This window comes from Podarcis muralis, chromosome 3, assembly GCF_964188315.1.
Source record: "Podarcis muralis chromosome 3, rPodMur119.hap1.1, whole genome shotgun sequence".
NCBI lineage: Eukaryota > Metazoa > Chordata > Lepidosauria > Squamata > Lacertidae > Podarcis > Podarcis muralis.
The window spans coordinates 29,939,693-29,962,126 of record NC_135657.1 but is presented as its reverse complement, the minus strand read 5'-3'; the positions used below and the strand labels follow the sequence as shown (position 1 = coordinate 29,962,126).

Here is a 22,434-nt window from a genome sequence, read left to right as displayed (position 1 = left end):
TGAACACCCCAGTGCACAGAAGGTGAAAGCAGTTGGCTATTCTAGGGCATATGCTGAAAATAATAATAATAATAATAATAATAATAATAATAATAATAATAATAATTTGTACCCTGCAAATCTAGCTGGGCTTCCCCAGCCACTCTGGGCGGCTTCCAACAAAGATTAAAAATACATTAAAATGTCTCACATTAAAAACTTCTCTGAACAGGACTGCCTTCAGATCTCTTCTAACTGTTGGGTAGTTGTTTATCTCTTTGACATCTGATGGGAGGGCGTTCCCATTTGGCTTTACTTTTCAGAGTAATAATATTGGTTAAAGGAGTGGTAGAAATAGGGGATTTTGCTGCCAGAAGATGTGGCGATGGCCACCAATGTGAATATTTCTAAAAAGAAGGAATATACCAATTCGTGGAAGTTAAGGCTATCTATGACTGCTAGTCATGGCAGCTATACGTAGGAGATGGATTGAACAGCCTAACTCTTTCTCATTTCAATCTTGCTGGTGCTCAGACACAGGCTCATTTTGTTCTGGGATGGAGATGATAGATAGATAGATCGATAGATGATAGATATAATCCGCATTTAAATTTTATGCATTTTGTATGCAAAATGCACACTTTTTAATGCTTCTCCAATCTGTAACATATGCAATTTGCTTGTATCTCTCACACAAAAGTTACATTTTTGTGCACATAATCTGCACACAAGCAACATCTAGAAAAGTACATAATCGACAGGGGATTACATTCTGATCTGCCTGCACTTTCGGGAGCACTGGGTCACATCAGTCTGCTGTGAAAAGCAGACTGAACAACTTCTTTCCCCATCCCTAACTGTATGCTACCTTTGGTTTCAGAGGCATCAGGCCTCTAAAAACCTTTTGTTAGGAGCAGCAGTGAGAGAAGCCAGTTGCCCCATGCATGTCGTCCCTGGGGGCTTCCCAGAGGCATCTGATTAGTCACTGTACGAAGGAGGATGCCTTTGGGCTGATCTGCTGTGGCTCTTAGTCAGTTTTCCTATCCTTCCTATCAGGGGAAAATCATTTCTGCTCTGGTCAGACCTCACCTGGAGTACTGTGTCCAGTTCTGGGCACCACAGTTCAAGAAGGACACTGACAAACTGGAACGTGTCCAGAGGAGGGCAACCAAAATGGTCAAAGGCCTGGAAACGAGGCCTTATGAGGAACGGCTAAGGGAGCTGGGCATGTTTAGCCTGGAGAAGAGGAGGTTAAGGGGTGATATGATAGCCATGTTCAAATATATAAAAGGATGTCACATAGAGGAGGGAGAAAGGTTGTTTTCTGCTGCTCCAGAGAAGCGGACACGGAGCAATGGATCCAAACTACAAGAAAGAAGATTCCACCTAAACATTAGGAAGAACTTCCTGACAGTAAGAGCTGTTCGACAGTGGAATTTGCTGCCAAGGAGTGTGGTGGAGTCTCCTTCTTTGGAGGTCTTTAAGCAGAGGCTTGACAGCCATATGTCAGGAGTGCTCTGATGGTGTTTCCTGCTTGGCAGGGGGTTGGACTCGATGGCCCTTGTGGTCTCTTCCAACTCTAGGATTCTATGATTCTATGATTTGGTGGCTTTCTTCCTAGAAAGGCACCACCTGATATTACTAATTCTAAATTCTACTACAGAGAGAGATACGACTACAGGATTTCTCCCATTTGAAAATTTAACTGCTTTTAACCACAACCAAAGGAGATTGCAAGCCTTTCTCTCTTGAAGTCACTGATCTCACCACATGACAAAAATGTTTACTCAGTGCCAGAGTTCTGAAATCCAAAGTTGAGCAATACCTTTTATTTGGACCAACCAAAACATCACAAAAATAGTGAGCAAGCTTTTAAAGTCATTTTGTTGTATTTTTCCTCTCCCACCCCCACCCTGTATAGACTTTGCATAGACATACAAAACAATGATGAAGAGTTCTGGAGAACTCAAAAGCTTGCTCAATGTTTTGAGGCCCAGTATTTTTTTCCTGTTTAACATACTGTTAATGCCTTCTTGTTTTTAGGACAGATGTTCATAATAAAGGGAAGCAGAGCCAGTGTTGTCTTTTTGGAAATCTTGGTCCCTCTTTGCATCTTTCTTTTACCACTGTGTCATAAATATGGGAGGACAATGAAATGGAGGGCAAAAAATGTCTACCCTTGACTGGTCCTTTTTTAACCAATACTTTTACAGACTGTCTCTTAAATACCACTTAAGGCTATACGATAGGCAATTCTATCTATCTATCATCTATCTATCTATCTATCTATCTATCTATCTATCTATCTATCTATCATCTATCTATCTATCTATCTATCTATCTATCATCTATCTATCTATCTATCTATCTAAATTAAATTCTTACACCCCACCCCTTTTCACTTTGGTAACTCTAGCCTAGAGCTATGCCTGCATGTTTGATGAACATATATTTCTTTGTCTTGACTTTTTAGTAGGATAAATATTCTGTTAAGTAACTAGTCAGAGCTTAGCTTTGCCCTAGGGACAGTTTAAATTGGATCTGCAAAGATCTGGGTGTCTTAAATAGATTTTCTCCCTGCTCCCAAAGCAGGGTTTTATGAAGGCTGAAATAAAGGCAGAAGGCCTGTGGAAAATCAATGTGTGTCCTTCCCAAGAATCAACCTGAAGCACAGTCTGGTTCCGTAAGACAAGCTGTGCTGGATCAGGCCACCAATCCACCTGGCTTAGGTCACTTTGAAGGGCACTTTCACATCACCTTTTATGCAGCTAAAGATATATGCAAATGTGGAGAAGCACACGCTCAACACATTAGGAACTGGAGGTTTGCTGCAGGGGAAATGTGGCTTCCCAGCATTCCCAGGTTTCTGTCTCTTAATGTGTGAATTGGCCCTTGCAAAACTCATGAATGACAAAAACTTAACAGTTTTGAAAATACTGGATTCTATGTGGTTTCCATAATTCAGCTGGCTTTTGGTGAGCCTTGGATAAAAGGCACACATGACTTGCTGGAGTGTAAAAAAATAAAAATAAAATTCCCTACCAGATCAGAAGGGCTATTGGGAGAAAAGGTTGTGTGGGGAGGGTCACCTGTGGCATGTAGAACAAACCACATCTGCCACCCAGAATTTATCTAATAATGATTTTCCCTGTCCTTAAGGCAGCACTTTATTTTTCCTTCTTGCTGTTGCCTGTGTTTCAAGAGAAGATCAATGTGAATGTGTACCCAGGATGCCAACTTGAATAAAATATTGGGGGGGGGGAGCAGGCAAGTCCCGCCCCACACAATTGATCACAAGACCTGGCACACGCACACTATTTGAATGACAATGCCCACGAACTGGGATGGGGGCTCACATATTTTATTTGACCCCTAGGAGTTGGCTCCTATGATGCCCATACACAAATACTCCCAGGACAGGTGCTTTCCACACCACGACATTATGTTTTAATATAAAATCAGCACTTTTTCTTATATTATATAATTGCAGTTTCCCAGATCTAAAGCTCCCCCCTCCCCCCGGCATTCCACAATGGTTGTGTTATGTTGTTGAATGAAGAATGTGCGCTAATGGAGGCCATTGTGCCCATGTTCCAGACACCACCCCAAAAATGTGCATGAACAAAGTGGTATTAAAAAAAAGTGGTACTTGCATATTGTAAATGATGGCAATGGCATGTCTAACATATTCTCCAGTTTGTCCTATCTGTGGATTCACTTGGTATGGTGTGAAAGCCTTACATCATTTGGAGGCAATGCACCTAGTTTTCAAAACCCGCTGTTTATTCTGTTCATGTGAGCTGGTTTTGTGGCATATTCTATACATTGTTATATTCTATACATTGTTATATTCTATACATTGTTATATTCTATACATTGTTAGAAGTACAAAATGTATAATATAATGTGTGAGTCCATAGAAACGTGCATTTCTCTGGGGAGCATTATTTTTAAAATGCATTAGCCTGGAATTGGTAATAGCAAGAATAATCTACAGATCTAGGGAGGGAGAGGGGCACGATGATTTTTGGCCACTTCCGAGTTGCAAATGAGAGAAATTAGGTGCATAGGTGAGGTACTAGCCCAGTAACCCAGCAACCTCTGCAGGGGCTGTAGGCTTCCCAACTCTAAGTGAGTGAATCTCTGGCGGCTGCTTATTTTGAGGAATGCATTAGGAGCTCAGGTCTCTTGACCTCTGGCTTTCACTCACTGAAGTGAATGTTTACATTTTATTTCTGTGTTTTTTTTCCAGAGGAAGCTCACCAGTGTGGAAAAGGCCTCCTCATCCACTGCCAGGCCGGTGTGTCCCGCTCTGCCACCATTGTCATCGCTTACCTTATGAAGCACACACGGATGACCATGACTGATGCCTATAAGTTTGTCAAAGGCAAGCGACCAATCATTTCTCCTAATCTTAATTTTATGGGGCAGTTATTGGAGTTTGAGGAAGATCTGAACAACGGAGTCACGCCGCGAATTCTCACGCCAAAGCTGATTGGGGTAGAGACTGTCGTGTGATTGCAAAGAAGCACGTGACTAAAAAAAGATGTTCGTATTCTTCACTTGTCATGGACTTGGAAGGCTTGGATTTCCCCCATATTTTTTTCCTTTTTAGCTTTATTGAGAAGGGTTTATTATAAGACAAAACTTTGGACAGGAACCTTTTTGAAGAAAAGGTTTTAAAAATACAAGGACTTCACAAGCGTTGGGCAAGATACCTTTGGAAGTCCCTTCTTGAAAAGTGGATGATGTGGGGATGCTTTGAAGAAACCAGTTTTAAAAGTCTCCATGCGTGTAAGAGAGAAACTGGACACTATATATTTTTTTCTTCCCTTTTTGGTTATTCAGCTACTTGTAGAGATTATGACTAAGTAGTCTGTGCAGGTTCATAGACCGAAGACAGCTATGTTTTTCCCCAAAATAAAATACAACCAGCCAAAATAAAAAAGCGAAAAGACAACTAAAATCCACGGGCGGCCTTGAGTTTGCAAAGGCTTTGCTAAAGAAACCCTAAGCAAAATGCTTGCTGGTGCAAAGAAGATCAGAGCAGCTTAAAACTATCTGCAAATCCCTTCTCGCCCTCTTGACTAGAGAAAATCTTTTTATTTGCTGTGTTTCATCTTCTGGTACTATTTTTCTATTTGGGGGTTGGGGGTAGGCTAACACCAAGGGACTTGACCATTTTACGCCATATGCCTTTACTGGCTTCTTGTGCAATAATAGTTTTGGGTAATGGAAAGAGTTCTTTATTTTGAGTGTTCAAACCAGTTACAGCTGGCTGCCCATTAATAATATTAATAATATTTTTAAATAGCATAAAGGTGGCTGGCTTGATTTAGAAGAAGGTATACAACAACAAACAAAGCAATTATTTTTTCCCCTTTTCCAATTCTGGTTATAGTGCCATACACCTTGTTAAATATGTATATCAGAATGTACAAAGATCAAGAACAAGCAAAGTTTATTTAAAATATTTTTTCGCACAAAATACTGGTGTGTTTTTCTGTTCATGTAAAAAGTTTGATTATAAAAATGAAAACTGTTTTAGAAATTGTGCGTGTGTCTCCTTTCCCTTATTTCTTTCGTGAACGCTCCTGTGTAGTTAGCTTTCCACTTGCAAGAAGCAGCAGGGCATGGTGCGGTGGTGGGAGGGCAGATTGTGGCACAAGGGGGCGGGGAGTACTTGCCATGCAGATGTTCCATGTGGCTCCTATCTCATCTAACTATGGCCTTGGTCCAGTGAAACCATGGTTTGTTGGACAAAGAATGCGTATGATGCCCATACACTTCCTTCTCCCTTTCTTTCAGGGATAAGGAACCTGTGGTCCTCCCAATGTTGTTCAGAGTCCAACTCTCGCCAGCTTGGCCAATGGTCAAGAGCGATGGGCAGTGCAGCTGGCAACATCTGGAGCACCACAGGTTCCCCAACCCTACCTTCTGGGGTTTCTTAAAGGACAGTTCCTCAGACTTAATAAGAAATGGCAGTTGTTGTTTTTTAAAGTCCTAGATGCACAACAGAAAGGGAAGAGGATGCATGTTAATATAACTTGTTTTCAGTCTGATAAACCATGGTTCATCTTGTCTGAAAGGGCCTGGGCAACAAGTTGATCTGCATGTAGAACTGGCATACCCCAAGCATATCCACCTGGCCCAGACTGCATGTGTGTCCAGATGCTCATACGAGATGGCAGCTACAGGGCACACTGGCGAATGCTGCTTTCGTGGCTCCCATGCAGTCTTAAACAGGCCTTGAGTACTCTGTAGTACAGACATCCAATCCCATTTTGGGTCAATTTTATATTGCTCCCATTCTCCTTTTTCACTGCAGGCTTATTCTGCAAGCTGCCAACTCCAGCATTTTCTAGAGAGCTGCTATTTTTGTGATGAGTATATGTGGAGCAAGGGTTGATTAGCTAGCTAGGTAGGGAAAATATTGATTATTGTAGGCTACATCCACCTAGGGTTTTTAGCTAGTGGTTTTTCACACATCGCTAACACTTGCCAAGCACATGCACTGATCCCTAGTTGTCCGCATACCTGAAGGGAGAATTTCAAAGCATATAGTCCATATGCTTGAATGTTGAAGGTATACTTTCTGGATGAGACATAGACATAACTGGTGGTTGAAGACTTGCTTCCTATCACAGCTTCTCTAGCCTACATATAGTAGGAGTATTTAAAATGAGAGTCGTCATAGCGTCCTCTTTTCTTGCTCTTCAAAATATGGCAACCCTAGGAGGTATCCATGCCTCCATTTTAAGTATTAAGAGATGAATCAGTAACATGAGGGATTTCCTCAGTAATGTGGGATTTCCTCTTGGTCAGCAGCCTGCTAACCAATTACCATTTTGCACCACTTGGAGCATTTTCCACATTTAAAAAAAAACATGATTCAATTGCATTTGCTAAAATTTCAATTGGGGAAACAGCAGGATAGAAGCAGAATGGAGGCTCAGTAACAATCCATTCCATGGAAAACACTGCAGAGCCTTGCTTTCTCCATTCCTCCACTAGTTCGCTGACTAATTTTAACACCCACATGGAAAAGGCCTTTTGGTGTCCAGCTCCTTGTGCTTTTGAATAGTTTTTTGTGTTTGAGCTATAGCTGACTTCATTTGCCCACCCAGCCTTATTTTATTGTTTTGGCCATGGTCACATCAGTGTGAGATGCAGCTTATAAAGTGGGCATTTATCACTGATCTCTCATTTAGATGTCCTAGTCTTTGCTCCCTTTGCCAGTCCAAAGCTTGGATATAATCCATGGTAAAGTTCTGCTGCTCGTGCCATTAAAATGAGTGCTTTTATGCAGTTCCCGTTCATTTCAATGGAGCATGCTGAAGAACTTCCCAGTGAATTGTGCCTCCTATTAGTATGAATTTGGAATGATTAGAGAGATGTTCCACTTAGATGACCTTTGTGGGATTTTTGTACTGCAGTGAAGGCTCCCCACCCCACTGCTTCAGATCAAATTATGTACAGGCAGAAAAAAGTGAAGTGAGGTGTGTTAAAAGAACACTGTGTATATTGACCCCAGATGTGTAAATTGCTGTGCACTTTTACTCAACAATGTTGTTACTATACATATATTTTCTTGAAATTTTATGCCTTTATTAAACTATTTTTATACAAGGATTGATTATTTTTGCTTTCTCTGAACAGTAGTAGACTTTCTGTCTGGGCTTTGTTTCTCCTCAAGGAATTTTGTTAATACAAAGAAGGGCCACAAGTAGATGGCTCCTGAGTTTCAGGAAAAAATGATGAGAGAACATTCGACTAAAATGAGCTAGCTAATTTCTAGGGCTGCTTCTCCAATTCTTTGCACCCATCCTGAAAAAGTTATAAATATTGGGCTGCATCAAGCTCCATTCTACTGGAACATGACCCAGTGAAATTGATGCACGTATGTTAGTCATGTCCATTAATTTCAGCGGGTTTCTGCTGAGTTTGACTAACATTGGGCACAACCCATTAAACTTAGCACATGCCTCTATATCATAATAACTAAAATACAAAGCACACATTTCATTCAACAATTTGTTAAGCATATGCTTAACAGCACGTAGACTAAATTTCAGAAAGCGTAAAGAGGAAAGGGCTCTCCAAATTTCACAATGGTTATATTTACAGTGTCTTTTTATATGTATGTAACTTGGCCAATAGTAAGGGACCACATACCTCTTAAGCACTCAGTGGTGTGCATTTTTTTAGGTTGCAAATTTCCAGAATCTTCCAAATGTAATTCTAATCCATTGGCAGACTCTGAATACCATGGAAAGTTCATGAGGACGGTTTCTGTCAGGGTAGACAACACTGAGCTAGGTGGAGCAATGGTCTGTCTCAGTAGAAGGCAGCTTCCCAGATTCCTAACTGATGGAACCAACTGCAACAAGGTGTGGTGATACTAATTTAGGAAGTTCCTGCTGGGGTTGGGCTAGATGACCCTTGGTGTCCCTTCCGACACTACTATTCTCTTATTCTGTGGGGATTTAAAAGGGGATTGTAGATAAAGAAGGGAAATGCTTCTAGCCGTGGTGGCAATATGAAACCTCCAGGTTCTGAGGCCACAGACCTCTCCATGTCAGTGCTGGGAACTGAACCTGGGATGATCTTCAGCTGAATCAGTTGCTCTTGCCACTGAGCTGTGAGCTGTTGCGCACCCTTCTGTGGGTAAACAATACTCGGACAATCTGAGTTTCTTGATAAAGAGACACTAAAAATCCTGCTATGGCTGCTCCCTCTATCCTTTATGAAGACTGTTCCGTGACTGCTAAGAAACAGCCCTTTGCCTCGATAAACAAAGAGCGGCATGTATGATTCTGCTCCCAGTTTGATTACCCTATATTTATAACTCGCCTCATTTTCCATGGAGGCCTACAAGAGGCTGGGCTCTGATAAGCTGTCGTTCTCAGCGCAGAAACAGCCCCAGAATAGTTCCAGTGTGTTGTTTCTAATTGCAACGGATGAGCAGACTGGCTCATTAATCCTCCCCTATCAGCAGTGCATAACTTGTCTGCACCAGAATAGCCCTGATCTCAGCAATCCTGCATTTCAGCCTTGGGCTTGTGTGTTCAACGTATTTGGGAAAGGCAAGTTTCCACCACAGGCCCAAGGGGACTTCTACTTGACTGAGCTGGCTTTATATATAGTCGAGGCTGTGCATCACCCACTGAGGTTTATGTCATTTCGTAAGAAAATACATCGGTGCTCTTTAAGTTTGCATTATTTAGAGGAATCTTTTCCAACCACATTATTTAGCAGATGCATTTTATTTTTCTTTCTTTTGGAACACGATAGCAAACCATGCTCTGGGTTAGAAAGGGGGAAAGCCGAAATATTTTATTTTTCTCTCCTCTTCTCCCCACACTCCTTCCACTATAGATGATATAACCACCTAGATATCTGCTGATTTACAAGTTCCCTTTTTATTTTCTTTTATTTGTATTAATCTTTTCGAGATGGACTGCTGGTCAAATGGGTATTGCAGTCTTTGCTGCAGTTACTGGACCAATACTTTTTAATGTGCAGGGAGCAAATTTCATGCATCTCTTGTAGATAAGGCTCCTAGAACTGGACTGTTCCTAAAGACAGTCTAGAATAGCAGCAGAGAATTCAAGGCAGGATGCACTGATTTAAATTAGGGATTGGGAACCAATTATATTATTTATTTGTACATTTATATCTGGCTTTCCCCCCAAGGAGCACAAGGCGCCACCCAAGGTTCTCCCCCCCCCCTCACCATTTTATCCTCACAACAACCCTGTGAGGGTAGGTTAGGCTAAGAGACAGTGACTGGCCCATGGTCACACAGAGAGCTTCATGGCTCAGTGGGGATTTGAACCCTGGCTTTCCAGCAATGCTGCAACCACGACAACAGCATATGACTTTTGTGTCCCTAGGTCTCTCAGCAGCTGGGGGAAGAAGCCCAGGGGGAGAGAAATAGGGGGGAATGCAATAAAATTAAAATAAAATAAAATAAAATAAAATAAAATAGGTCTGTACAAGGCAAAAAGGGTGGAGCAGTGGCAGATGGTTGGGAGAGAAGGGGGTGAAACGTACATTGATAATGTCTATAAGAATAAAAGAAAACTATTATAAATTAGTCTGGAGATGGTATTTAACACCAGTCAGATTACATCAAATAAATAGGGAATATTCAGTGTTATGTTGGAGGAGATGCCAGGAAACGGCGAATTATGTTCACATGTGGTGGGGGTGTAAATATGTACAATTTTTCTGGCGAAGGGTGTTTAAGGAGATAACAGAAATCACTGGGTTAAAGCTGACTGAAAGTCCAGAGGTAGCATTATTATCAATTTACGATGGGGTGGAAGGTTGGCAGGCTATAGACTTGCTTACAAATTTATTAACAGCTGCACATGTTGTTATAGCTAGGAAGTGGAAGGGGCAAGCAGAATATAAAATGGAAGAACGCCATAAGGAGGTGTGAGATATAGCTATTAATGATATATTAACGTGCTATTAAGGTAGGACGGGGAATATGCAGGAGAAATGATTTTGAGGAGATATGGAGGGTGTTTGTAGAATTTGTACTGTTAAAACGGAAAAGGGTCAAACTGTCACAAGAGGTGTTGAAATTTTGGGAGGTTGGATAGTTACAATGGAATGGTCTTGGTGATTGGGGTGCACATTTTTATTCTTATTCATTTATGATTATTACTTTGTCAAAATAAAATAAAAAATTAAGAAAGAAAAAAAAGAATGAGAGATCCATGGGAGTGGCTCACCTCAGCCTGACCACATTCTCCCTAGACATTTAAAGCACTACAATACCATGTTGACTAGTTTCGGCTGCATTACAGATCTGAATCTAATAGTCTTGTTAGCTGAATGCCAATCATCAGGAGGGTTAAGAGGGATTGAGAACAAAATTAAACCGATAGGAATCTCACTAGACTCCCTGTACTAGTTATCAGAAAATGCTGTGTTTGAGATCATTAAACGCAGATGGTTAGACAACGAATTTCAAGAACTTAGTGGCCAAATCAGGAATAGGGACTGTGCATGTCTGGGAATGGTGCAATGTGAATAGACAACAGCGACTTATCTCTCCCATTTGACCAACCTGAATCAACACAGGGCATACATGCTAGCGAGACTGAATGCGCTACCTTCAGCAATGCTAGAGGGAGGAGTCCAGAAATTGCTCCTCACAGAAAGACTATGCCCCCGTGGACTGAATGGTATAGAACCAGTCGTGCATGTTCTTTTGCACTAGCTCTTGTAGCACACAATTCAATCTATGTTCATTAATCAGTTGGTTGTTAGCAGGGAGTGGCTCTCAGACAAATGTAAGGTAACCTTCCTAATGGATGGGTTCCTCAGGATGGGGATAAGATGGAGATAGTAGCCAGGTTTCTGTAACACGCAATGAGTATTCGTGAATATTATACAGCAGTGTTTTAACTGTTAGATGTAGATTTTGCTGAGCGGTTTTACTGTGCTGAACCTTTCGGAGTTTTGTCTATGTGCCAATGAAGGTTTGAGATGGATAGATTGCCTAGTCATGGCTCTTCCCCCAACCGCATCAAAGGAACCTGAGTCTGTTAAGGGTGCTGAGAGTTGTTAAGAGACCCCCTAACAGAGCTACAGTTTCCAGAGTTCCTTGAAAAGAAATATTACTGGCTCTCAAGGCAGAGCATAGCCACCATTCCCAGTCCCCACTGAGAGCCCTCTCCTCCATGAATTTGTCCAATCCTCTTTTAACAGATTTAAAAGCTTTTTACAGCTCCTGTGGATCTGTTCCTGTTTGCCAGTGTCCATGAAATGTACCAGGAAAAAGGAGGGTCCTAGTAAATGCAGTGGGAGCTAGGGAAGCTGGGGCCATCAAATATTGAAGATCCTTTCCCTATTTAGAGGAGAAATAAATAATTGAGTGCACGCTTGAATTATGAAAAGAATCCATTGTTGCTAATAAATAAATCACGCAACGCCCCTCTGAAGTGTTGGGTTGGCTGTAGCTCAGGGCTGTGTGCATTCCATGTGTTCAAAGAGATGGCCGTGGAAAGGCAGAGTCAGGCATCAGAGAGAGAGAGAGAGAGAGCGCAAAAGAAGACATATATTTGCATACAATTTGCACATGCTGGTTTAGACATCAGGGCTGTTATTTTAAAGCAAAATAGAATGCATCTTCCCCATGGTTGGCAAGACTGTGGCCAGGTGGCATCTTGTGTACCTGCTCATTCTGCCGCCTGGGTCCTAAAGACCCCCTTCTCTCCCTTCTTTTAATAGAGGGTCCCTTTAGTGAGAGGAAAACAGGGCCATGGCACAAAATTAGATGTTGTTTTGTCAGAAGGCAAACAAGCACGTGAGAACCACAAACTCATATTCCAGTTCAAACCAGCACTGAATAGGTCAGAAGGCGAGGCCCACTATCAGGTTACTTCAATGGCAGCCCCTCCAGGAACGCTGTCCACATTCACACACTACATTTAAAGCACTATGATGCCACTTTAAACAGACATGGCTTCCCCCCAAAGAATTCTGGGAGCTAGGCTCTTGAGAGTTGTCAGAAGACCCCTATACCCCTCCCAGGACTACAATTCCCAGAGTTCCCAGAGTTTTCTGCTTGCCACATGGCTGATAATATCCCAGGTTCCCTGCCAGAGAAAGGTAATTCAAGCAAGACTTGCCACCCCATTGGACAGCATTGCGCTTCTGCAGTTTGAGAGGCTCCACCAGTGTGAATAATTCAGAGCTTGTCAATATGGTCCCTGCAGGTACCAATATGCCCACAAGTACCTGCTACAGTGCACCCAAAAGGTCTCAGTAAATACCCCCTCAGAAATCCACAATGTGTGAATGAATGTTTGCTCTTCCAATTTGGTTCCAGGTCCAGGCTCTCCTGTACTGGACATGTCCCCTTGAACATGGCAACATTTCATTGGATACCAGGATGCACTTCCTCCCTTCCCTTCTGAACAGAGGAAAAGTGCAAAGAGCTTCTCTCTGTGTACGGGTGTTGCAGTGGCAGATGTAGAGGCCTGGCTATACCATTTTGTGGTCCTGTCTCTTTTTCTGCTCTTTTAGATGTGGCAGGCATTTTGTGGCCACACAACCCATGATGGCCATCTTGTGAGTAGCACCTACAGCACTATCAAAATTCAAAATGTCTCCACTGGCCCAAAGTTGTTGGCAAATGATGGAGTAATTAATCAAGCCCTTAAACATAAGCATTTCAACCTTTTTAAATATGGGATTGATCTACCCCAGGGGCCCACAAGCGGCCCATGGGGGTAATTTAACCAGCCCACGAGCCCCCCGAACCGAGCTGCCTGCTCGGCGAGTCCCCACATGCTGCGCTATACCGGTGCAGCGCGGCGCGGGGACTCGCTTACACAGTGCCGGAAATCACATCTGCGCATGCTCTGACGCAGAAAATTGTGCCTGCGCAGACACAGACGCCAAAAATTGTGCCTGCGCAGACACAGACGCCAAAAATTGTGGCCCACGGAGGGATCTCTGCTGGAGTGAATCAGCCCAGGTGAGGTAGACTTTTTATGCCTCAACCTGACAGGTGTCAGAACACAAGAGCACACTATTATGACCATTAGTGTCCTCAGACCTTTTATGCTTCTATACTGTGCTTAAAAGCAATCATGCCTTTTCAGGATAAATTAGTTACTCTATGAGGGGACTCTGTGACCCTGAGCTCTTTGTGTGATGTAGAGTTAACTGTCACTAAAACAAGGTGTGGCTTTCTGTGAGACTTTGGAATTAGGCACAAATGGCAGTAAGTGGCATAACTAAAAAGACACTGGAGATTGATAGAAAAGGATACACAATGAAGAAAGGTGGGTGAAAATGAATGCTGGAATGTGAGTGTCCAAGGAATATTAGTTGTGTTATAACTAGGGATGTAGGGCATCAATTTCCATTCTAACCCACATGCATCACATGCAGTGTTGTTTTTGTTCTGCTGCAGTTCAGTTTCCAGCAAAAACAATGTTATTCAGCTTGCTGTTCACTGTGCTGCAATTTTTTTGATAATAAATTTTATTAGTTTTCAATTACATTCCAATAATAGCCTCATTATAAAAATGCCAAATTATAATACAATTACTAATACCAATCATTCAAATACCAAATTATATAATTTAGGTAGAAGGCTGATCACCGAAGAATTGATGCTTTTGAATTCTGGTGCTGGAGGAGACTCTTGAGAGTCCCATGGACTGCAAGAAGATCAAACCTCTCCATTCTTAAGGAAATCAGCCCTGAGTGCTCACTGGAAGGACAGATCCTGAAGCTGAGGCTCCAATACTTTGGCCACCTCATGAGAAGAGAAGACTCCCTGGAAAAGACCCTGATGTTGGGAAAGATGGAGGGCACAAGGAGAAGGGGACGACAGAGGACGAGATGGTTGGATGGTGTTCTTGAAGCTACCAGCATGAGTTTGATCAAACTGCGGGAGGCAGTGGAGGACAGAAGTGCCTGGCGTGCTCTGGTCCATGGGGTCACGAAGAGTCGGACACAACTAAACGACTAAACAACAACATAATTTAGGTGGCCGCCTGCATTGTAGAATTGATGGTTTGATGATTTACTTTATTTCTGTCTTCCAGAATCTTATTAATTTCAATTATACTCCAGTCAAAATAACAATCCCTTATACAACAACTGCAATATTAACAACTTCCATTCGTATTGACACATTAAATAATATATAAATCTACAAGTGAGGCACTCAAACTGTGTCCTTGTTCTTCCTGTGTGTGACAATCTTTCTGTCCATGATGTTTCTTCCTGTCCTTGTAAAGCGTTATGTCTATCTTTTCCTGGTTGTTGCTGTTCTCCATCATACCTTGGGCAGAGCTAATATCCCATTGTTGTTTCAGAATTTCTCCATTGCTCTGTCCCATGGTTCGTTGTTTTGCAACTTTAACATCAGCTGCAAAAATCACACTGTCCCAATAAATAACCTGTCTTTGCCATTTTCCCTCTCAGTCTGTGCTGCATTTTTAAAGAATTTGTTACCTAATTCCACACTGTTCATTTCAAAGGACATGCAATGAAGCCTTTTTCCCATGTGCCAATAGGTTGCCTTTCAAGTTCCTTCCAAGTGCCAAAATAGCTTTCCATGTTATCATTCAAGTCTCTTTCACTGACTACACCTTGCCATTAGTGTGTTCCCTAGCTATCAGGATCCCCAGGGGGGGGTGTCTTCTGCATCCAATGGACACGCTCCACCTCTGAGCTAGGGACCCTAGCTTCATTTTTAAAACAAAGAAAAGGGAAACCCTATGCCATCACTGCAATCACAATTTGTTGCTATTCTAACTATGCTTTCAATGATTTATTTATTTTTAAAGACATGGTGATTTGCAAAATAGCCACCTTCAGGTTCACCTGTGCAATCTTTGTGGGTCTGGGTGCGAGCTTGTTCTAGTCACTTCTTCAGTTGCCTTCAGTTAGTAGGACTTCTCTGGAGTCAATATTCAAAGCATTGCAAGCAAACTTTTGTTAGAGAGAAGAAACTTGTGTCAACTGCAGTGCTTCTCCTTGACTGGCTGACAGTTGCAGTCTGAATTACACGGGCATCAGATGGGGGCCTCCTTAAGTCCTGGCCTTGACAAAGCAATTATGGAATGAACTGCTGACTGCACTGCACAGTTTTGATAGATGGCATCTGCTTTCTCTCTGTTCCGGGGGATGTTTGGGTGCAAGATTCCATCTATTTTTCAAATCCAATATATCATGGCCATGCTGTAATCATGCAGAAATCCTCTGTGAAACCAGTGCGACAATGCATCCTACTGTACAGAGGACAGCCCTCTATTTGACGTGCTGTCTGAATTAAAGATAAAAGAACCAGGAGAAGGGACTGCAAGGGCCTTGAAGTTACCCATCAAGAATTAACACCTAAACAAGCAGACTCGGCAGGCACCCAGGTCACTTCTTCACAGTCTTCCCCACTGTGGTGAGATGTATTCCATTTCTTTTTAAGATATAGTAATCATTTAGGGAGGGGGATGGACCTGTGAGGGCACTCTAGATGATCTCAGCATCGGGGCTGAATGTGGCTTGTGTGTGGGTCCATTTATTCCTCCACACACACACACACAGAGAGAGAGAGAGAGAGAGAGAGAGAGAGAGACTAATGCATTAATGTGCACCCATTAGGACTATTATGACTGGTTGGTTTTGAATGAATAATAGTTGATGAATCCTAGCCCATTTATCTCACTCTCATTGGCAGGCTCGCAGCATTCACAGGGTGCTGCATCATTCCAGCAACATTAAAACATCACCCATCATTTTTAATAGCAACACAAAGGCAAGACGATGAAAAATGCATGGTACTATATATGTGGTTTTGGCTGAATGATAACTTGGAAAGGGGGTGGGGGTTGCCTTCCTTTGTTTAATCCCACATAGGGCTTTTTTCATGCTGATATTAAGTTTTTAATGGCAACAAAAGAAGAAAGAAGAGAAGATGGCAAATATCAAACAGAGGGGTGAGGATATATCCACCTTTCTCTGACAAAGGTGAGCAGGAATCTGCCAGATCAAACGCAAGTGTAAAGCTTTGTTTATTTAATTTGTGCATTTATACCCTGCCTCTTAGCCAAAGGGTACTCAGAATGGCTTTCAAAAATCAGTACTTAAGATGCTTCCTGCATCACAATCGAATAAGTCATGGCACACAAGAAAAATGGAATGGGAGGGAAGAGGAAAAAGCAAGCTCAAGCATAAATTCTTAAAGCTACAGTTCTTACAGTGCAATTCTATAGTTTTCTTCAGCAGATTCTGGCTGCCTAGCAAAGCAACAACTCCCTACCAAGATCAGGGGTGGTTCTGGCTGTCTTGCTCTTGACAAAGAGCAGCCCTATCCCAGAAGGACTTTCCCCACTACATCACCAACAGAGCTGCTGTCAATGGCCCAGCCAAGAGATGAGGACAGTTTCCGTCACACAATTCTCTTAGGCAGCTGATTTAATGGCAGTTAGATTCCCTTCACCCTCACCACTGTCAGTGGAAATTCACTGAGATGTGATGAGATTCTAGCTGCAATTAAGTCAGGGATGAGGAGCCTGTGGCTCTACAGATGTCTCTGGACTCCCAACTCCCATCATCCCCAGCCAGCATAGCCAACAGCTGGGGATGATGGGAGTTGTAGTCCTACAGCATCTGGAGGTCCACATGTTCCCCACTCCTGGTTTAAGGCTCATTTTCATGGCCAGCTTTTGGCGTGGTAGATGTTTCTCATTCACCTTAGACTTCTTAGGGTTGAGTAAAAAAGAAGGACCTGGCTAACTATATTGTTCAGACCTTTCTCCAAGCTAAAGGTAGACCCCGTAGGCAATAAATATATAAATTTGTGTATATCCAAGAAGGAAGGAAGAATGATAACTAGTAGTTAAAAGGAACTGCATGCCTGAAACACTACAGTGGTTACCTCGAGTTACATATGCTTCAGGTTACAGGCCCTTTTCTAAATGTTCTCACTTGAGAACAAACAGCTCTCAGCATAGACAGATGGATCTATGCTTTGAAAACAGTGAATGTAATGCTATGGGCATATGCAAAAAAAGGCAAGACTCCATAGGCAGAGCTGAGGGGCACAAAATGGTGGGTGGCTCTTACAATGAACAGCATTTCCCAAGGTCTCCTTCCCTAGGAATTCCATTCAATTCGCATCTAAAGGCAAACTTACCCAATTCACACACTTTCCAGAAAAATATATGAACCGAAACACAGCCCTCCTTTGAAATAACCCTCCTTTTCTGAATATTGTGATGCATCTCTACAGCCGAAAGTGATATGCACAAAAATGCAGGTACTGGAATAAAGTGTACGTAAAAAAGGATATATTTGTGTATATATTTGTGAAAATAGGATATAAAATTTATTCTATCGGGGAAATCGCTTTGCAGAAAGCGTGTACAGTGGTACCTCGAGTTACAAACGCCTCAGTTACAAACGCTTCAGGTTACAAACTCCGCTAACCTGGAAGAGTTACCTCGAGTTGAGAACTTTGCCCCAGGATGAGAATGGAAATCGTGCGCCAGCAGCGCAGCAGCAGCAAGAGGCCCCATTAGCGAAAGCACGGCTTTAGTTAAGAACAGTTTCAGGTTAAGAACGGACCTCTGGAAAGAATTAAGTTCGTAACTAGAGGTACCACTGTATAAAAGTGTGTATGACTTAGGGTCATGACGGTAGAAGGATGCACTTGTGATCTAGAACAATGCTAGGAGCTTGACAGGATAATAATAAAATAATTACTATTATTTTAATTAATTAATTAATTAGATTTGTATACTGCTCTTTGCCCGCAGGTCTCAGGGAGGTTAAAACATGAAATCACAATATAAAAACGCAAAATACATAATAAAAATGAAAACGAAACCAACCCAATAAACCCCCAACACATTTAAAAAGGACATTGGCTGTCACTCAGCGAAAGGCCTGGTTAAAGAGGAACTCTTTTTACCCCCTGGCATCTCAGAGTTCTCTAGCCACCAGTTGCCTTTCCCTCTGAAAATCACAAACAACCTGATTTATTTATTTTTTAGCTTGACACTTACTTGTCACTGCAGAATCAAGAAGAAGAAACTATAGCAGGTGCTGAATTATGGGTCACTTGCAATATCTACCTGAAATACCTACACATCGTCCCCTGCCCCCACTCTCCCTAGTGTAAATATTTGGGGGTGGGGGGTGTATTCTTGTTCCATTATAGTGAGCAAAACATGTCTGATATACAGTAATCTTGGGGAGAGCTAAAACAGTCTGGCTTGCACCACTGACAAACTGCAAATTTTAGCAAATGCGTAATTGGGCTTGGTTGAAATAGAAGGGCCTCATAATGATGTCAGGTGCTCTGAATTCTTTCTCATGTATTTTTAGGCCTGCCATAAACACACAAAGTCTAACTTTTCATCCCAACAGCGGGAGTGTAAACTCTTCTGACAATTGGTTGTGTGTTGGCTTGAGAAGCTAGGTCAAGTAATTGGATTAATACGCTCCATTCCTGGGTCAGTCTGGCAAATTAGTCGAACTCTTTTCAAGTATAGTCACTGGGATTTAAGGCCAAGGTCTGCTGTAATGTAACCTGTTGTCTACTTATCCCCAGATGGACCCTTGTGTAATACATAGCAACAGTGCCCTCCTTGTACTTAGTAACCTGTATCATCAGAGGAACTCTCTCTGCTGTCAAAGGTTAAGAGAGGCAAGGCTTTCCAAAGGGTTTCGACTGGCCTTAACTGGCTTCCTCACAGACACCTCCCTTATAGGCAGCTATAGAAAGCCAATGTGTCATCAGAGAAAAACTCAGCTATGATTCAAGAGGGGCGCTGGATACGAAGGAGAGTGAAAGCCATAGTCATAAGGGGAAATGGTACGTAATCATAGAAAAGGAAGTAGAATAAGAACGTGGAAGTTGTGCCCCACCAAATGTTTCTGGATAACCATCATGTTATAGCAGAGTAGTTTTTTCCAACTGGAAACATCCTGCAGATATTTTGGAAGGCAACTTGCATCACCCCTGACCATTGACCAAGTTGTTGTTGTTGTAGGTCTTGAAAGACCTACATTGGCTCCCAGTATGTTTCCGAGCACAATTCAAAGTGTTGGTGTTGACCTTTAAAGCCCTAAACGGCCTTGGCCCAGTATACCTGAAGGAGCGTCTCCACCCCCATCGTTCTGCCCGGACGCTGAGATCCAGCACCGAGGGCCTTCTGGCGGTTCCCTCATTGTGAGAAGCAAAGCTACAGGGAACCAGGCAGAGGGCCTTCTCGGTAGTGGCGCCTGCCCTGTGGAACACCCTCCCATCAGATGTCAAAGCGATAAACAACTACCTGACATTCAGAAGACATCTTAAGGCAGCCCTGTTCAGGGAAGTTTTTAATCTGTGACATTTTAGTGTATTTTTGGTCTCTGTGGAAGCCGCCCAGAGTGGCTGGCGAAACCCAGTCAGATGGGCGGGGTACAAATAATAAATTATTATTATTATTATTATTATTATTATTATTATTATTATTATTACTATATTTATTTAGATCCTGCCTTTTTCCCAGCCCAGGAGTCAAGGTGGCTTATGCAAATTAAAAGAAGAGAGATAAAATACAAAAGAGAAGTATATATAAAAGGTAATTATATATCATTGTTAAAAGGTAATTAAACTCCATATAAAGTAATTCCTACAGTCAACCGCCCTTTGATCTGCTGATGAAGGGGCAGTATATCAGCTTAATAAATAAAATAAATAGATAAACTGTAACAGAATTAAAACAAGACAAAAAATGAATCTTTTAAAACACATATAATAAAATCAGCACAGCACTATTAAAGCCCTTTTCTTTAAAAACCCCAAAAACATTCAGTTCCCAAAATCCTTTTGAAATAAAATAGTCTCCACCTGTCGGTGAAAGGACAATAAGGAAGGAGCCAGTCTAACTTCTCTAGGAAGGGAGCTCCAATGTTTGGGAGCAGCCATCTTGGCTGTGGAGTCCAATAACAACTGGGGCTGGCAGAATCCTGGTCTAGAAGAGACTTGAAGGTTTTCTAGTACAGCTTCCTGCCCTGGAGCAAGATCCTGCCTGCACAATAACAACTTACAAATCACTTAGGAAATGGGACCATATCATTTATCATGGTCAGGACTGGAATGAAAAAGACACAGATATTGGGTCACATAAGGTTTGGTGACCAAGGGAGGTTCCAGAGATCTGTACCTTAGTTGTGAGGAATCTGCGGTTTGTCATCCCCACATAAAGGCTGCATGGAAATAAGAGTGCGTGAGTGGCAAGTGCTTCCTGTTCTCTGTACTTCTTTGTAATATCTGACATCCATGCAAATCTTGCAACTTCCCCTGATGGTGATGTACACAAGGTCCTAATGCGTGGACAGTTCAGATGTCTCACCACAGGGGAAGAAATGAGAGCTCCTCCGTGGATGCTGCAAAGACGCACAGAAAACAGGAAGCGTGAGTCACTTTCTTGCCTGTGTTTCTGATGTATAGGACCCACCCTATTCCTGTGGCTGTCATTTGTTTTAACTGTTTTTAATTATAAATTGTTGTAACCTGCCCTGAGACTTGCTGTGAATGATGATGATGATGTTCAGGCAGAGTTACATTGTTTCTGTAGCCCACATGGTAGGTAAAAGGGAAAGGGAAAGGACCCCATGATGGTTAAGTCCAGTTGAATTCGACCATGGGGTATGGTGCTCATCTCTACTTTCAGACCAAGGGAGCCAGTGTTGGTCCACAGACAGCTTTTCTGGGTCATGTGGCCAGCATGACTAAACCTCTTAGAATAATAAATTTATCCGTAAGCTTAGTAGAACTCCAAGTTTTGCAGAAATGCAAACAAAATAAAAAAATAAATAATCAGAAAGCTATTCCTAAATTTGGAGGGAGCCCTAAAAACACTCTCATGCGGATTGAGCACGCTCTGTGGCACCAGATGCTAACTATGAATGGTGAATGGAAAATGGGTGGGCGGCATGAAGAATCAAGTGGTCTGGATTCTGAACAGCAGCACTCCGTCCTGAAGCAACTTTGTGTGTCCCACATGTGTTCTATCCATTTCTAAGATGGCCTGGTGATCTAGACCAGGCATCCCCAACCTTCGGCCCTCCAGATGTTTTGGACTGCAATTCCCTTCATCCCTGACCACTGGTCCTGCTAGCTAGGGATCATGGGAGCTGTAAGCCAAAACATCTGGAGGTCCGCAGGTTGCGGATGCCTGATCTAGACTGTTTTTCTGCTCCTCGGCAGTCATGCCTACTGTGTAATTTGGTTGATACAACTTGTAGACTTACACTTTTATCCATCGTTGAGAAAATATGTCTCCCCATTTGGAGCCTATAAAAAAGGGGTCATTTTAGCTATCTTGGGGCGGATTTTGAGGGGGAAATGCCATGAAACTCAAGTATTAAGGCATATTCAACTGGGATTTATGTTATTGCAGGGCAGAGTGTGTTTCTCCAGGTAATTGATCCAGCATATATGAGGCTCAGAAAACACAAGGCATGATTCTCAACGGCTCTCCTTGATGGACATGGGAAGTCCTTGTTTGGATTCCAAGTGTATAAAATCCATATGCAACCCAGCACACATCTTCCCCTCTTTCATATACCTTGGGTTGCACACTGAGGCATCAGCTCAGGAGCTTCTGTGGGGACAAACAGAGCAAAAAGATTGCTGGTTTTGGTTCATTATTAGCTTGTTTGCTTTGCCTGCTGACTCCTTGAAAGTAACTTGCAGCTGAGTCGACAAGGTCAGCCAAACATCCACTATCAGTCAAACCAATCATAGACACAAACTTCATAAATGTCTTTCATTTGCAACCTACAAGTTGGACAGGTTATGTGGGTTTTCAGTCTATTTTTAACTCGGCAATCTGTCATTGGGGGCTTTATGGAGCTCTTAGCTACATGCCTCAGGATCTGTAATGCAATCGCAGAGTATATTATAGGATTTCCTCTGCCACT

At 42.3% G+C, this 22,434-nt stretch overlaps 1 protein-coding gene across 2 annotated transcripts in view; it reads left to right on the top strand.

The window, feature by feature from the left end:
- The window catches only part of DUSP10 (dual specificity phosphatase 10), a 49,149-nt gene extending 41,541 nt beyond the window's left edge, over window positions 1-7,608 (top strand). For both annotated transcript variants that reach the window (XM_028724589.2, XM_028724590.2), the window contains exon 4: window positions 4,232-7,608. In XM_028724589.2, coding sequence (XP_028580422.1) covers window positions 4,232-4,497 — 266 coding nt within the window. In that variant the 3' untranslated portion in view covers window positions 4,498-7,608. The remainder of the gene's footprint in view (window positions 1-4,231) is intronic.
- The last annotated feature ends 14,826 nt before the right edge of the window (window positions 7,609-22,434 follow it).